This window comes from Electrona antarctica (genome assembly GCF_951216825.1).
Source record: "Electrona antarctica genome assembly, chromosome: 10".
Lineage (NCBI taxonomy): Eukaryota > Metazoa > Chordata > Actinopteri > Myctophiformes > Myctophidae > Electrona > Electrona antarctica.
In genome coordinates this window covers 6,363,543-6,380,635 of record NC_136791.1, presented here as the reverse complement: position 1 = coordinate 6,380,635, position 17,093 = coordinate 6,363,543, and the positions used below count along the sequence as shown (strand labels likewise).

At 45.6% G+C, this 17,093-nt stretch overlaps 1 protein-coding gene across 1 annotated transcript in view; it reads left to right on the top strand.

Moving 5' to 3' along the window:
* LOC306931510 (arginyl-tRNA--protein transferase 1-like) overlaps positions 1–17,093 on the top strand; it is a gene marked incomplete at its 3' end in the record, with an annotated part of 112,118 nt that overhangs the window by 66,930 nt on the left and 28,095 nt on the right. Inside the window, exon 9 of the mRNA XM_079512911.1 lies at positions 7,913–7,945. Within this exon, the coding sequence (XP_079369037.1) occupies positions 7,913–7,945 (33 nt within the window). The remainder of the gene's footprint in view (positions 1–7,912; positions 7,946–17,093) is intronic.

Genomic DNA, 17,093 nt, shown 5'->3' with positions numbered 1-17,093 from the left:
GAGAAGGAAAAAAAGATCACTGTTGAGCGTCGACTAAACTCATGTACTTTTTACAAGCTTGCTTCATGGCTGCTACATTGTCGCAGGAATTTTCTAGTAAATAATGCAATCTATGAAGACAGGATTGATGCAGAGTAAGACCAGAGTAAGGCATTGCAGACCAACATTTTTGGGAGGCGGTAGCCCCTCATGTCCAGCTTTGAGGGTCTGTGTAAACGCAAACATTGAAGACAAAAGTGTGTAATCACAAACCTTGAAGACAAAAGTAACAAACATTGAAGACAAAAGTGTAATCACAAACCTTAAAGACAAAAGTTAGGACGCAAATTGTGATTGGCCAGAATGAGATGATGTGAGATGACGTATGATAAGCTACGAGCTTGTAGGTCTGCTATTTTTGAAAAATCGAAGAACCACTGACACAGAAACATAGCTTTTTCAGAAAACTGTCAGGATGTAGAAGACATTTTTAGAATCTGATCTCAGGTCAAAATGGGTTAACAAAAAACGCTATAGATCATTTATTTTACACAAAATCCAATTAACCCCACACATTCGCATTAGTTTCTGCCCATATAGGGCACACAACTGTGAACTTGAATCCTATGTCTTAAGAAATGCTAATTCTCACCCTGGAGATTCCTTGGATTCTGCTGGCAACGTTCCACGACTAAAAGGCTGAGCACTATAACTATAGCTATAAAAAACATATAGTTTAAAAAAATGTGTGTGTGTGTGTGTGTGTGTGTGTGTGTGTGTGTGTGTGTGTGTGTGTGTGTGTGTGTGTGTGTGTGTGTGTGTGTGTGTGTGTGTGTGTGTGTGTGTGTGTGTGTGTGTGTGTGTGTGTGTGTGTGTGTGTGTGTGTGTGGGGCATCTTGCATTTGGCACTGCAGGGGACAAGGTTTGTGAGAGTTTTATAGCGTATACCCGCCCTCAGTTAAAGCTGTGCACATTTATGTAGACTGTACTGTAGAGCCTTGCATCACAAAAAAAATCACACCCGTGTGAACTGAGTGGTGTAAGGTCTTATATAGCCTGATCAGCTGTGCTCTGACGTAATGAAATCACACCCGGGTGAACTGGGTGACCGTAGCAACCATGCTCATTTTGTCTGCACAGACAGACAGACAGACAGACTAACACAGCCAGTTGTAGGAGTGGTTTACACCACTCAAAAATGAAACCGTATGGCTTCTGCAAGACAGAAAAATACAATAATGTACATGTCAGTCTGCTTTTCTGACTACAAACCAAACCTTCATTGTTTGACTTTGAGGTGTGTGTGTGCGGGTGTGTGTGTGTGTCTAAATGGTAAAATGGTAAATGGTGCATTTATATAGCGCCTTTATCCAAGGCGCTTTACATAGATTGTGCATTACATTCACCCATTCACGCACACATTCATTCACCGATTGCGGCGGAAGCCATGCAAGGCACCAACCAGCACATCGGGAGCAATTACGGGTTCAGTGTCTTTCCCAAGGACACTTTGACATGTAGACAGGAGGAGCCGGGATTCGAACCGCCGACCCATGGATCATTGGACGACCTGCTCTACCTCTTGAGCCACAGTCGCCCCGTTCTCCTGAAGTGTCTACTTCAGGAGAACAAGAAACAGAGAAATGCCAGTTGACAGGGTATCACTCGTTGGCCCTCATGTCTTCCAGAGCATGCCCTATGCTGAGGCACTGTGCATTAATGTCACCAAGACACACATTAACTGTGGCAGTCACATACACACAGTACACCCTCACCCTCTCTGAGTCACACATTCTCTTGGAGGAGTCTGTATTCCTGGCAGGAGGCTTGACTTGCACCTAAGCCAGGACTGTCCCACCCAGTCAACCGTGCTTTCGGCCATCAATATTATTGGTTCTGCTGCTAGAGACACACACACACACACACCCCTCAACGGTAGAAAATAGTGCATATAATTGAAGTTACAGCAACTCCTTGGCCACTTTAGTGACCAGAGTGATTTTCTTGTCATTATGAAGGTAGAACCACTTGAATTGGCTTGGACTGAAGCCATTGATATGGCCAGTATTTTTCCTATTATGAATCGTGACGGTGTCAGAGGGGATAGTAGAAGAATAGTAGAAATAGAGGATTGGCGAGGTCTTTGCCAGTCCTCAAGCTCTTTAGATTTAGAGGGCTTAACACGCTTAATTTGTCTTTTATAGTGCTTATGATCGATCAAGTCATAATGGTACTTTCATTAGCATCGGGTTGCTAGGTGAGATTGTCAACAGCAACGGAGCGCGCCATCTTGAATTTCGCACGCACTCGCGGCCACTCTCTTGTTTCTTTCGATCACCTTCATCTTCAATTCCTTGTCCCAGATGGCATTTCTGGTCAAAACAAGGTTTTAAAACAAGGCTGTAGTCGTCACGGTAGTCTTTTCTGATCGCCGAGCGGCACATCCGGATGTGGTCCGACACCACACGCAGTGTAAGTAACAAAAGTAACATCCGGTCGCGGGTTTTGGCTCTTCAAAATAAGGGTAAAGCGGGGGGGAAATCCTGGCGTGAATTACAGCGAATTAATTAATCCTGGCGGCCAAAACGTCTATATAGAGCAGTATGGAGGACAACATAAGTTAGGCAGTATATTTTCATCCATCGATTGACAGACTGGCCCAATTCCAAACCGGCAGCAATCAAAAGGGGAGGGAAGCCAGGAAGCTGGACTGCCAATCTATGTTTACTGGCTTTGGGTTTTTTCATGAAGTAAAGGGAAAAAGAGGGAGAGAAGGGACGGGGTCAAGAGAGAAACCCACTAAATGAGAAGTAAAGAGAAGAAGAGGGAGAGAAGGGACGGGGTCAAGAGAGAAACCCACTAAATGAGAAGGGAAGAAGAGGGAGAGAAGGGACGGGGTCAAGAGAGAAACCCACTAAATGAGAAGGGAAGAAGAGGGAGAGAAGGGACGGGGTCAAGAGAGAAACCCACTAAATGAGAAGTAAAGAGAAGAAGAGGGAGAGAAGGGACGGGGTCAAGAGAGAAACCCACTAAAGGAGAAGTAAAGAGAAGAAGAGGGAGAGAAGGGACGGGGTCAAGAGAGAAACCCACTAAATGAGAAGTAAAGAGAAGAAGAGGGAGAGAAGGGACGGGGTCAAGAGAGAAACCCACTAAATGAGAAGTAAAGAGAAGAGGGAGAGAAGGGACGGGGTCAAGAGAGAAACCCACTAAATGAGAAGTAAAGAGAAGAAGAGGGAGAGACGGGACGGGGTCAAGAGAGAAACCCACTAAATGAGAAGAAGAGGGAGAGAAGGGACGGGGTCAAGAGAGAAACCCACTAAATGAGAAGTAAAGAGAAGAAGAGGGAGAGAAGGGACGGGGTCAAGAGAGAAACCCACTAAATGAGAAGTAAAGAGAAGAAGAGGGAGAGAAGGGACGGGGTCAAGAGAGAAACCCACTAAATGAGAAGTAAAGGGAAGAAGAGGGAGAGAAGGGACGGGGTCAAGAGAGAAACCCACTAAATGAGAAGTAAAGAGAAGAAGAGGGAGAGAAGGGACGGGGTCAAGAGAGAAACCCACTAAATGAGAAGTAGAGAGAAGAAGAGGGAGAGAAGGGACGGGGTCAAGAGAGAAACCCACTAAATGAGAAGTAAAGAGAAGAAGAGGGAGAGAAGGGACGGGGTCAAGAGAGAAACCCACTAAATGAGAAGTGAAGAGAAGAAGAGGGAGAGAAGGGACGGGGTCAAGAGAGAAACCCACTAAATGAGAAGTAAAGAGAAGAAGAGGGAGAGAAGGGACGGGGTCAAGAGAGAAACCCACTAAATGAGAAGTAAAGAGAAGAAGAGGGAGAGAAGGGACGGGGTCAAGAGAGAAACCCACTAAATGAGAAGTAAAGAGAAGAAGAGGGAGAGAAGGGACGGGGTCAAGAGAGAAACCCACTAAATGAGAAGTAAAGAGAAGAAGAGGGAGAGAAGGGACGGGGTCAAGAGAGAAACCCACTAAATGAGAAGAGAAGAAGAGGGAGAGAAGGGACGGGGTCAAGAGAGAAACCCACTAAATGAGAAGAAGAGGGAGAGAAGGGACGGGGTCAAGAGAGAAACCCACTAAATGAGAAGTAAAGGGAAGAAGAGGGAGAGAAGGGACGGGGTCAAGAGAGAAACCCACTAAATGAGAAGAGAAGAAGAGGGAGAGAAGGGACGGGGTCAAGAGAGAAACCCACTAAATGAGAAGAAGAGGGAGAGAAGGGACGGGGTCAAGAGAGAAACCCACTAAATGAGAAGAAGAGGGAGAGAAGGGACGGGGTCAAGAGAGAAACCCACTAAATGAGAAGTAAAGAGAGGGAGAGGGAGAGAAGGGACGGGGTCAAGAGAGAAACCCACTAAATGAGAAGTAAAGGGAAGAAGAGGGAGAGAAGGGACGGGGTCAAGAGAGAAACCCACTAAATGAGAAGTAAAGAGAAGAAGAGGGAGAGAAGGGACGGGGTCAAGAGAGAAACCCACTAAATGAGAAGTAAAGAGAAGAAGAGGGAGGGACGGGACGGGGTCAAGAGAGAAACCCACTAAATGAGAAGTAAAGAGAAGAAGAGGGAGAGAAGGGACGGGGTCAAGAGAGAAACCCACTAAATGAGAAGTAAAGAGAAGAAGAGGGAGAGAAGGGACGGGGTCAAGAGAGAAACCCACTAAATGAGAAGAAGAGGGAGAGAAGGGACGGGGTCAAGAGAGAAACCCACTAAATGAGAAGTAAAGGGAGAGAAGAGGGAGAGAAGGGACGGGGTCAAGAGAGAAACCCACTAAATGAGAAGTAAAGAGAAGAAGAGGGAGAGAAGGGACGGGGTCAAGAGAGAAACCCACTAAATGAGAAGTAAAGAGAAGAAGAGGGAGAGAAGGGACGGGGTCAAGAGAGAAACCCACTAAATGAGAAGTAAAGAGAAGAAGAGGGAGAGAAGGGACGGGGTCAAGAGAGAAACCCACTAAATGAGAAGTAAAGAGAAGAAGAGGGAGAGACGGGACGGGGTCAAGAGAGAAACCCACTAAATGAGAAGTAAAGGGAGAGAAGAGGGAGAGAAGGGACGGGGTCAAGAGAGAAACCCACTAAATGAGAAGTAAAGGGAGAGAAGAGGGAGAGAAGGGACGGGGTCAAGAGAGAAACCCACTAAATGAGAAGTAAAGGGAGAGAAGAGGGAGAGAAGGGACGGGGTCAAGAGAGAAACCCACTAAATGAGAAGTAAAGGGAGAGAAGAGGGAGAGAAGGGACGGGGTCAAGAGAGAAACCCACTAAATGAGAAGTAAAGGGAGAGAAGAGGGAGAGAAGGGACGGGGTCAAGAGAGAAACCCACTAAATGAGAAGTAAAGAGAAGAAGAGGGAGAGAAGGGACGGGGTCAAGAGAGAAACCCACTAAATGAGAAGTAAAGAGAAGAAGAGGGAGAGAAGGGACGGGGTCAAGAGAGAAACCCACTAAATGAGAAGAGAAGAAGAGGGAGAGAAGGGACGGGGTCAAGAGAGAAACCCACTAAATGAGAAGAAGAGGGAGAGAAGGGACGGGGTCAAGAGAGAAACCCACTAAATGAGAAGTAAAGAGAAGAAGAGGGAGAGAAGGGACGGGGTCAAGAGAGAAACCCACTAAATGAGAAGGGAAGAAGAGGGAGAGAAGGGACGGGGTCAAGAGAGAAACCCACTAAATGAGAAGAAGAGGGAGAGAAGGGACGGGGTCAAGAGAGAAACCCACTAAATGAGAAGTAAAGAGAAGAAGAGGGAGAGAAGGGACGGGGTCAAGAGAGAAACCCACTAAATGAGAAGAGAAGAAGAGGGAGAGAAGGGACGGGGTCAAGAGAGAAACCCACTAAATGAGAAGAAGAGGGAGAGAAGGGACGGGGTCAAGAGAGAAACCCACTAAATGAGAAGTAAAGAGAAGAAGAGGGAGAGAAGGGACGGGGTCAAGAGAGAAACCCACTAAATGAGAAGTAAAGGGAAGAAGAGGGAGAGACGGGACGGGGTCAAGAGAGAAACCCACTAAATGAGAAGTAAAGAGAAGAAGAGGGAGAGAAGGGACGGGGTCAAGAGAGAAACCCACTAAATGAGAAGTAAAGGGAAGAAGAGGGAGAGACGGGACGGGGTCAAGAGAGAAACCCACTAAATGAGAAGTAAAGAGAAGAAGAGGGAGTGAAGGGACGGGTCAAGAGAGAAACCCACTAAATGAGAAGGGAAGAAGAGGGAGAGAAGGGACGGGGTCAAGAGAGAAACCCACTAAATGAGAAGTAAAGAGAAGAAGAGGGAGTGAAGGGACGGGTCAAGAGAGAAACCCACTAAATGAGAAGGGAAGAAGAGGGAGAGAAGGGACGGGGTCAAGAGAGAAACCCACTAAATGAGAAGGGAAGAAGAGGGAGAGAAGGGACGGGGTCGAGAGAGAAACCCACTAAATGAGAAGTAAAGGGAAGAAGAGGGAGAGAAGGGACGGGGTCAAGAGAGAAACCCACTAAATGAGAAGTAAAGAGAAGAAGAGGGAGAGAAGGGACGGGGTCAAGAGAGAAACCCACTAAATGGCGGCAACCATTGGTTTGTAACCCTTAACCGAGCAGCTTACATAAATACTTCCCGTTTTTATGGACAGTGTAGCGTTATTATGTTATTGCATACCCCCTCCTTCTGTCTTATGAGGTTCTGTCTGGAACCCCCTGTCTCCTGTGTTTACGTTCCTTTGTGTTATTGTAAGAGCCCCCCCCCTTCTCCTCCTCCTCTACTAGGAGGTTTGGAGCCCAAGTTACACAAGTAGATGACAAATGAAATTGTTGCATTTCGTGGCATAACTAAAAGTGAAGATTTAAAAACGGCATGCTTGTCTGAGAGAGCAACACTGTGTGTGTGTGTGTGTGTGTGTGTGTGTGTGTGTGTGTGTGTGTGTGTGTGTGTGTGTGTGTGTGTGTGTGTGTGTGTGTGTGTGTGTGTGTGTGTGTGTGTGTGTGTGTGTGTGTGTGTGTGTGTGTGTGTGTGTGTGTGTGTGTGTGTGTGTGTGTGTGTGTGTGTGTGTGTGTGTGTGTGTGTGTCTCAGTTAGTTTATGGCCGTCCGTCAGCGCTCCACCGCGGCCCTGCTGGTTCTCATTACAGGCTGGTTTTGACCTAAACATGGACGCCTGCTACACTCCAGTCCTGCAGGTCGGCTCGGCACGTCCGTAAACACTGCTTTCACCCTAGAACCGATAAAGAGAGGGATGGAAGCGTAGATAAGGAGGAGGGAGAGAGATTGAACATTTCATTTAAAGACAGAGTAATTGAGATCCGCTGTGTTGTTTGATGTGTGCTAAGGGAGAAGGCCATTTTGACAATGGAAACACAGCTTATTTAACCCATTTTGAGCGTGAACCCCTTTTGGTGGTTACATACATTGTTATAATTTAGCTATTGAAAAATAGAAGATCTACAAGCTTGTAGATCTGCTATTTTTTTTAAATCGTGAAAATATTTATTTCAGAAAACTGGAGGATTTAGAAGATTCTTTTTTAATTTTGAGGTCAGGCTTAAATGGGTTAAGCTGTGTGTGTGTGTGTGTGTGTGTGTGTGTGTGTGTGTGTGTGTGTGTGTGTGTGTGTGTGTGTGTGTGTGTGTGTGTGTGTGTGTGTGTGTGTGTGTGTGTGTGTGTGTGTGTGTGTGTGTGTGTGTGTGTGTGTGTGTGTGTGTGTGTGTGTGTGTGTGTGTGTGTGTGTCCTCTCTGGACTGTGAACCTCAACTTGATGGGCTAAATGTTTTCATTTGTGTAAATACAGTCATCCTGCTTTATGGCCGTCTCTGAATTGGGTCCATTTGATATTTAACACCTGAACAAGCAGAGTCATAGGAGGGTTAAACTGTACTAAGAAATATATGGTTTTCATTCATTTCAAGAGCCGGTGACCCGTGTAACTAACTTTTTTTCCTGTCTCTCTGTTTTTCCTTGCCGGCTGTGCTGCTCACTGCCTCCACAGTTCCGGAGGTTTCTCTGCGACTCTCCACTAGAGGTAATGTACTCCTGTTCTTCTGTCCAGTATCAAAGGATTTTTTTTTGCTTCCAACATGCTGCCAATTATTTTCTGGCATCCTACTATTTAAGTGTATGCAAGGTGCTATACAAAAGTGTTATTCTCTAAACATTTTCAGCAGCATATAGTTCTGAATGAACCAAATGCAAAAGTGGTCTTAACTGTGCACCAGGGTTCCACTGCCAATGCCACACACCTCACATAAAAAACATATTTGTGACCAGATTTGACTGAGGACTGCCATCGCGCAAATTACAGAGAGAAACTTTTTTTTTCTTTCTTAATGAGTAGCACAGGCAGACTCTCTAGATGTGTCTGAAATAAGTGTCAGAGCTGAAATCGACATGTAAAATAACTGCCCAAACATGTAGCTAGGTGTATTGTTAGAGACCACAGAAGTGAACCTTTCAAGCCTGTTTTCTCAACTCGCTGTTTTCTGCAAGACATTACTCTATAAGCCATATCTCCAAAACTGGTGGGTCAAACTGAACAACCAATATGTCAATTTGAAGCTATGATTTCCTGCTTTCATATGACATGAAAAAACGAAAATTCAAAAAAAATACAATGGCAGTCCCTCAGTCAAATTTAGTCACATTTGTCCAATGGATCTCAAACTTCCATCGTTACCGACTCTGTGCTCTACAGCCGGGCATCAGTCTAGTTAGTACATAATAACTGGGTGGGGCGTGCATTTCCAACTTGCATCGTTCCAAGTAGGCCAGTGCCCAACGGGCACCGCTCTAGTATATTTAACACAATCCCCGCCGAGATTAATTATACAGTGATTACTATATGCCAGGATATCGCCCCGTTCAACCCTTATTTTGAAGATCCAAAACACCGCGACCGGATGTTGTGTCATCTTAATGGTGTGTGTTGACTCTCGACCGGTTGTTGTTCTCTGCCTGGAGCTTGAGAAGTATACTGGCCGGTGCCATTACTGCGACCGCCAGGCTCCGTGCAGTAAGCGTTGTTTTGACCAGAAATGCCGCGTGGGAGGGGGATTTGGAGTCCAAAGCGACTGAAAGCGTGCGTGCACGTGTGCACGCGCAACCAGGATGGCACAGACCAGTGTCTAAGCTAACAACAGATAGCCATCCGAAGCTAATGTGAGTTAACCTGACTCCGCCAGATGGGGCAGCAGAGAGTACAGTGTACTCTCTGCTGCCCCATCTGGCGGAGTCAGGTTAAATGTGAGTAGCCTTTCCACTAGATCGGATCAAACACGTTTACACAACTGAATAAACGTAGCCTATGTATTTTGGCGGGGGCGCTTCCCGACAGGCTACGTTTTTTGCCGGGGATTGTGTTAATTTACACTGCTGTGCTGGAAATAACGTTTTAAAAATAACTGTAGTTGTCCATGATCTGTCCAAAGACGGGCGAAACTGAAATAGTCTCTCCACCAAAACCAGTATTACCGCAAAATGCAGTTTTTTTTTGAGTAAAGTATTTTTAAGGTGCATTCACACCAGACGGCTAAAACAAATATCACGTCACTTCAATCACAGGGAACACGTTGCAGTTTTTCTATTATGTTATGAACGTGGAATGTGATTTGTCTTGTTCAGAATGAGATGGACGAGAGGCTGAGCTCTGTTCAGTGTGTGCGTGCACATCATATAGTCATAAAGGATAGGGTGCGGACCAGGTGCGACAGCCCCGCTCCCTGCTATTCATTTCAATAGAAGTTGCTCACTGGCGTTTTGAAGCATCCGGAAGACTGCCGGAAGGCTCGAGCGAGTGGGAGTTGAGTTGTGGTCTCAAATGTGAGACCACGGTTGACGCACATGACATCACTGTCCATGAATGTGCTGCAGTTCCACTTTTGGCCAGTAGGTAGTGGCAGCTTCAACGTTGGTTGGACAGCCGTTCGGGGGTCTTGGTTATCCAGAGACTCCGAGACTCAAAGTGTGGCTGTGGCTCAGGAGGTAGAGCAGGTCGTCCAATGATCCCTGGGTCAGCGGTTCGAGTCCCGGCTCCTCCTGTCCACGTGTCGAAGTGTCCTTGGGCAAGACACTGAACCCTACATTGCCTCCAACGAGTTGGTCGGTGTGAGCTCGCCACCATTGGTGTGTGAATGTGGGAAGTGAGGACGCTTGCGTCGACTGTTCGCCGCTTCACCTCCCAATTTACTGTATGTATGAATGAATGAATGAATAAAGCGCTTTGAGCACTTGGAAAAGAGCTATAAAAATCCAATTAATTAAAGACCATCAGCATGCTCTGCTGTGGTTGAACTGTCATTATAAGACATCAATGACACATGCATTTCCCCCCCCCCAAAGATGACAATTATTAGAGGTTCAGTTATGTATTCGACAGCCTTGCTTGTAAGCGTGCAGATCGACTATTTTCGGTGTGCGACACTGACGTGCAACCAAGTATAAATCACTCTTAAGCCCCCTGTCACCCCAACCCCCCCCAACATTTTCTCTCCTTTCAAGAGCCCTCCAGCTGGATGGGGGGGGGGGGGGGGGGGGTCTGAGGCATTCAGGAAGCGAGTATTGTTTCATATTGCAGGGGTTTTATTTAGCCCCGTCTTTACTGAGACGTTGGGTGGGGGGGGGGGGGGGGATTGCAGCGAGGAATGGGGAGGAGAGAAATGTGCTGTCCAGATTGTGTTGAAGACGAGGCCTTTTGAGACCAGTCTTCTCCTGTTAGCTTTGACAGACAGCGACACAGCGTGTGCGTGTGCGTGTGTGTGTGCGTGTGCGTGTGTGTGTGTGTGCGTGTGTGTGTGTGTGTGTGTGTGCGAAAGAGAGCCTGATTGGGCAGCTCCACTGGCATCACTATGTCATCAAAACAGATGGCTTAGCACTCTAGTTAAGGGAAAAGACTATACTGTGTGTATACTACTAAGTGGTAGTACAGAATTATTCTGTTTTTGAGGGGCGCTAGCCCCTCCTATGCCCAGCTTTGTGCGTTTGTGTGTACCCCATAGCTATGATTTGATTGGATGAGCACGGAATGTGAGGACAGAAAAGTGAGGATGTATACATGATAAGAGCGCCCCTCACTTCACACAAGTGTGATTTTTTCCCCCCTTCACTTCACTTCTGGTTAGCAAGAGTCAACACAGAATCCAGTTCATAATTTATTTGACATCAGAAATGCCAAAAACACACTCTACGTGCTCTAATGCCTTTATTGTAATAGCATGATCATATTAGACTTTAAATAAAAAGTCTTCATCAGGGAGTGTGTTCCAGCATAGCTCTGTAGGGTTGTTCAGTCTGTGTATGGAGCTAATCTCACCAACTACTAGATCGATAAGTGCCATGTTTCTGGTGCACACTGCTTTTCACATGTTTTACACTTTTTTTAAAATATTTAAAGTAGCTAAAGTTTTTTTATTTTATATTACTTTCACGTATTTCACGATTGCCGAGTGCCGCACTACGAGCTTGTAGATTTGCTATTTTTTTTAATTGTGAAAACATGCACATCTTTGAATATATATATATATATATTCTTTCACAGCAAACGTTTTTAACTCAAATGTGTGGTCCCTAGAACAAAATATTTTGAGATGGAGGTCGGCAGACGAATTCTGTACATACATCCGTATCATTCTGGGGGTCCTTGACATGAAAAGCTTTGAGAAGAACTGATATAGAAACAGGTTTTCCCCCCCGAAAACAAACTGACAGGATTTAGAAGACATTTGGTGAATCTGGTCTCGGGTCTTAATTAATGGGTTCACACCTGAACTAAGCGCCGGTGGTACTGTGCGATCAGTCTGCGATGTGCGCGTGCAGCCAGGAGTCGCCGATACCGCCACAGAAAACATGCCTGGTCATCTGTAGCCATCGGGGGGAGGACCGAGTGTGAACCGCTGGGTCAGGGCAATTACACCAGCAATTAGACGTGGGATGGGTGCTTAAAAGCACCACTTTAATAGAATTGAACACACACGTACACACGTACAGTGTCGTCGTCGTCGTCCCCCCCCCCCCGCGTGGCCCAGTGGGCCCCCTCAGGCCTCCACTAATGAACATCGTTAGTGTTTATAGGGAACAAGCTTTTATCACCTCGTCAAGGCTGGCGGCCAGACGCGCCGAATTACTCTGCTCTAGTCTGCACGTACACGCACGCAACGCACGCAGCGACGCACGCTATTACAGGTCCCTCGCACAGCCTGCCTACCCTCTGTACGTACACGCACACGACGCACGCAACGACGCACGCTATTACGGTCCCTCGCACAGCCTGCCTACCCTCTGTCAGCTCCTCTCAGGCTTTGATTTCAGTGGCCTCCTCTCTCTCTGCAAAAAACAATCGTTTTGTGTTGTTTTTTCCTTTCTTTTCTTTTCTTCCTCTTTCTGTGATCCACACTCTGTCTTCTTAAGTCTCTGTCCAACTGCTCTCTATTTCACTGGAAGTATGCATGCATGGCTGTCCGGCGCTACCACTTGCGTGTTGATTTCCATCTGTCTCCAATCAGAGTGCTATTAAAATACACACACACACACGCATACACACACGCACACACGCAGTCGCATACCACATGGACTGAGAGTACTGTGTGTGGTTCGTCGGCTCACGTGTAAGCGTGCATTTATACAAACGTATTGCAACAAACGCAGTCGGGACGATTAAGTTCACAATTGCACCATATACTGCACCTCCAAATGCGGCTAATTAACGCTGCTTGTCTTCACTTATTTGTTTGTTGCCCTGTTCCATTTCACCAAAATTACAGGGGCTTCATGCTGAAACAGTTGGAGTAATTAGCATCAGCTGTCAGTGTTCTTCCACGTGTCTCTCTCTCTCTCTCTCTCTCTCTCTCTCTCTCTCTCTCTCTCTCTCTCTCTCTCTCTCTCTCTCTCTCTCTCTCTCTCATATTTTCTCTCTCTCTCTCTCTCTCATATTTTATATACTAGAGCGGTGCCCGTGGGGCCTCTACAGCGGTGCCCGTTACTTGGAACGATGCAAGTTGGAAATGAATGCCCCTCTCAGATATTATGTCTGTGTCCCTTTTATGCTCCATATATGGAGTTCTTTGTCAGGCATGCCCAGATACTGTATGTCTATGCAGACGTCAGAATGATGTCAGAACAGGGCCAGCTCCAGATATGGACCCTGGGCAGTGGGCAGGGGCCCTGTCCAGAGCCCGGGCAGAAGCCTTTTTGGGGGCGGTTCTGGACAACCGTTGGTCCGACGGACTCGACACCGGCCACTCCACCCACCCCTTGCGGTGGTGTGGAACGTGTGTGTCGAATTTGAAGTCGGTGGGGCGCACTGGGGTAATTTTTTATTAGAATTTTCTTCTCTTTTTCGAACGGGCTCTTAACACTTTAATTGCCCGGGGTTATTTAATCCATTACATTATAGCGCCCAGTCGATTAATAAACACAGACCCCTTTTCCGGACGGACTGGCGGAAGTTGTTGATGTGTGTGTAGCAGCTAACAATAGCCACACCACTCTAGAGTCGATCGACAACAACGGGAGACAAGAATAAATCTATCGAGACTAGCGACTGGACCGCGGAGCGACGTCTAACACAGGATCTTTTTTCATAATTAGACGGGATGATTTAGATCGAGTTATGAACGTTTTAAGATTTTCGTTTTCATCAGCTAAACAGGGGAGGGAGTTTTTCGATGACGTCTCACTCTTGCGCAACACCGAGGATTGCCCAACAGGCGCTCCTGGGCTATAGAGCCATGCGATCCGTTCTCATATCAATAAACTTCGTCTTTTGGACAATACTTCGTCCTGGGCGTCGGGCGTTACTAATAGAAAGGACAAAGAACTTCGTCCTGGGCGATGGGAGTGTTAATGTCTATCCGAAAGGCAAACGACCATTCACCCATTATCCGCCCCTCCTCGACTCCTGAAAGGATGGATGCTGCACTCATGGTAGGAGTTTATATACACATTAACTCTAGCGTCAACTATTCTGAGGCGACCCATTATCGAGTCCTTTGGGACCAAACTAAGTAGGAAGAGTTTAACCCATTCTGGGCGGGAACCCCTTTTGGTGTTTTAAACATTATGTTATAATGTAGCTATTGGAAAATAGCAGATCTACAAGCTCATAGCGCGCCACCGAGTGGCGCGCTATGAGCTTGTAGGTCTGCTATTTTTGAAAAATCGTAAAAATGTGGCGCAAATCTTTGAATATATATTCTTTCAAAGTGAATGTTTTTTTATTTTTTGGTGGCTTTCGCCTTTATTTAATTGAATGGAGGGACAGACAGTAGGCTGACAGGAAATGGGGAGAGAGATGGGGGGAAGACATGCAGTAAAGGCCGTCTGGATCGGGAGTCGAACCCGCGGCACACTGCCAGACTGGATTACCAGCCAAGGTGCCTGGACCACTGAGCCATGGCCCAGGCCAAAGTGAATGTTTTTAACTCGGGTCTAAATGGGTTAACTTTATAAGCAATACAACAGTTGGGAGCTCATTCACTCGCCACGGATGCACACACATCAGTGACATGCCACCTGCCTTACTGTAGCATAGCAGATGTGCAGCCTGCTGTGTGTACACATGTCATGGTGGCCACATGTTCCTAGCGTCATGATCTGGCAGCAGCAAGGACCCTACATGAAACAGGTTCGTGTCATTGTCGTACAAGTAATCCGGCTGTCTAAAATCTCGCTAGTGAAACGACTTACAAGGCATATAACCTTTTGTTGTTTTTATTTAACCAGGTTCAGTGCACTATTGAGAGTAAAAGTCGCATTGGCCAAGACAGGCAGCAGCATAATTAACCCAATTTGACCTGAGATCAGATTCTAAAAATGTCTTCTACATCCTGACAGTTTTCTGAAAAAGCTATGTTTCTATGTCAGTCACTCGGTGCCGCGCTATGAGCTTGTAGATATTGTATATATATTGTTTTTTTTCAATAGCTAAAGCATCGCAAACTATTGAGAGTAAAAGTGGCATGGCCAAGACAGGCAGCAGCATAATTAAAAACGGTTGCAAGCTGAAAACATAAAAGGGGGGACAGAATTCAAATAAATCACATTTCAAAAGAGATTTCCACAGTAGAAGTCAATTTGGTAGACCAGATACATTTAAAACATTGACATATTATGGCATCTGCTTATATTTATTTCCTTTTCGGATTGGGAAAAGCATTTAGCAAAATGTACTTGCTTGCTTTTAAGTCGTTCCACATTACGATTTTTAGTAGGCGGCCGCGAACAGTGTTGGGCAATATTACTTAGGAGAGTAATAATATGTTTACTTTACTTATTACTCCTTAGAAAAAGTAATATTACATTACTTATTACTTCAAATCAAGAGTAATATAGTTACATATTACTTTATATTACTTTTCAACCGGGCCCCTTCCACCCACAAAATAACACAATCTGTTTTATAGCCACCTCCTTTTACAACTGAATCCAATTCATTGGAATAAGAAGTCTCCAATCAGCCAATAAGAAGTCTCCAATCAGCCAATAAGAAGTCTCCAATCAGCCAATAAGAAGTCTCCAATCAGCCAAACTGAATAATTGCAGGATATAAAACAAAAATCACACCCGTGTGAACTGAGTGGTGCAAATCCCCCCCCCCCCTCTCCCCCCCCACCCCCCCCCCCTCTCTCTCTCTCTCTGGCTCTCATTAGCAGGCAGCAGTGCAGCACTATCTCTCTCTCTGTTTCTGGCACAACAGCGCCACTTTTGGTACTCATTGGTACTCGTGCTCATAGTGACATAGTGGTCACGTAGTTATAGGTGAACACATACAGTAGGTGAACACGGACATTGCTGTTCCTTGGAGTGGTTGCACCACTCAAAAATAGTCAACAGTCTAGGGCTCATTAGTCTTTTTCTGCTGCATATTCCACGTTTGGAACTGAATCTGAATCTGAACTGCACACACATGGCTGCAGCATCTCAAAACGGACAGTATATGTTGTATACATAAATAACAAACAATAAAATAAAGTCTCTGACCTTTTTTGAGGCAGCCTAGTCTCTCAAGACAGACTGTAGAGACTCGCGTCCAATTTCAAGGATAAAGAGGGCGCTGCTATTCCTTTATTTGCCAATGGGTTCTCAGATTGGAGGCAGCCTTTGTATCTCAAAGGTATTTTGATGGACCATGATGGATCTAAAGGAGGCCGAGTCAACTGTGCATGAGGGTTAACCATACACCCAGCGACGAGACAATTCTTCAGATAGTCTCAATTTAATGTCCCGGTGAATCAAATCCAGTCTGTTTTCCCTGCATGGTTTATAACGGACATTAATATACATCTTTGACAGACAAGAATGCAAAATAATACCGATACGTTTCTCTGTCATGGTCCGTCTGTCTCTGTCTGTTGTTGTTTGGAAGTGAAGCGAGTGCAGACAGTCGCATAGACACATACGCTACGTCATAACTGCGCAGGCTAACAAAAATAGATCTACAAGTTACAACGCAACTCTTTTTTTACCCGTTGATAGCTTGTAGATCTGTTCTATTTTTGCATGCCATGCAACAACCATCTACTATGAGTGCATAACTGAACGAATGAACAAAAACAAATGACGTTCATTTGTAACGAGTAACAAAGTGTGTTTTGGCGGAGTAAATAGTTATTATATTACTATTTATGCAGAGTAATTCGTTATACTACTCATTACTGGAAAAAGTAGTAATATTACAGTAATATGTAACTATTAACTGGGGGCCCAACACTGGCCGCGAATATGCAAAAAAAAGGCAAATTAACCACACAAAAAAATCACAAAATGTTTGCGCGAGCGTGTGCAACGGCTCGGTGCCTGCACGGGCGCTGCACGAGTGCATGCGTGAGCGACGCGTTGTGAGCTTGTAGATCTGCTATTTTCAGTATAAAAGGACTAGTCCCTTCCTAAGATGTTAGTCTAGTTTTTATTTGTTGACAAAATTGTCAATATTTAGTCTTAGTTTTACTATCATCGTAGCTTAGTATTCATTTAGTTTCCGTTTAGTTTTCATCCGTTGGAAAAAGGTAGTCGACGAACATGTTTCGTCATAGTATTAGTCGACGGAATCAACACTGGTGCATTGCCTTGTTCAAGGTGACCTTCACCAATGGTCAACACGTGACCTCCGGCAGCGCTTGTGTGTGGCAGTGAGAGCAGCCTGCATCGTGACTCTGTCTCTCCAGAAGACTGATGGAGGGAGT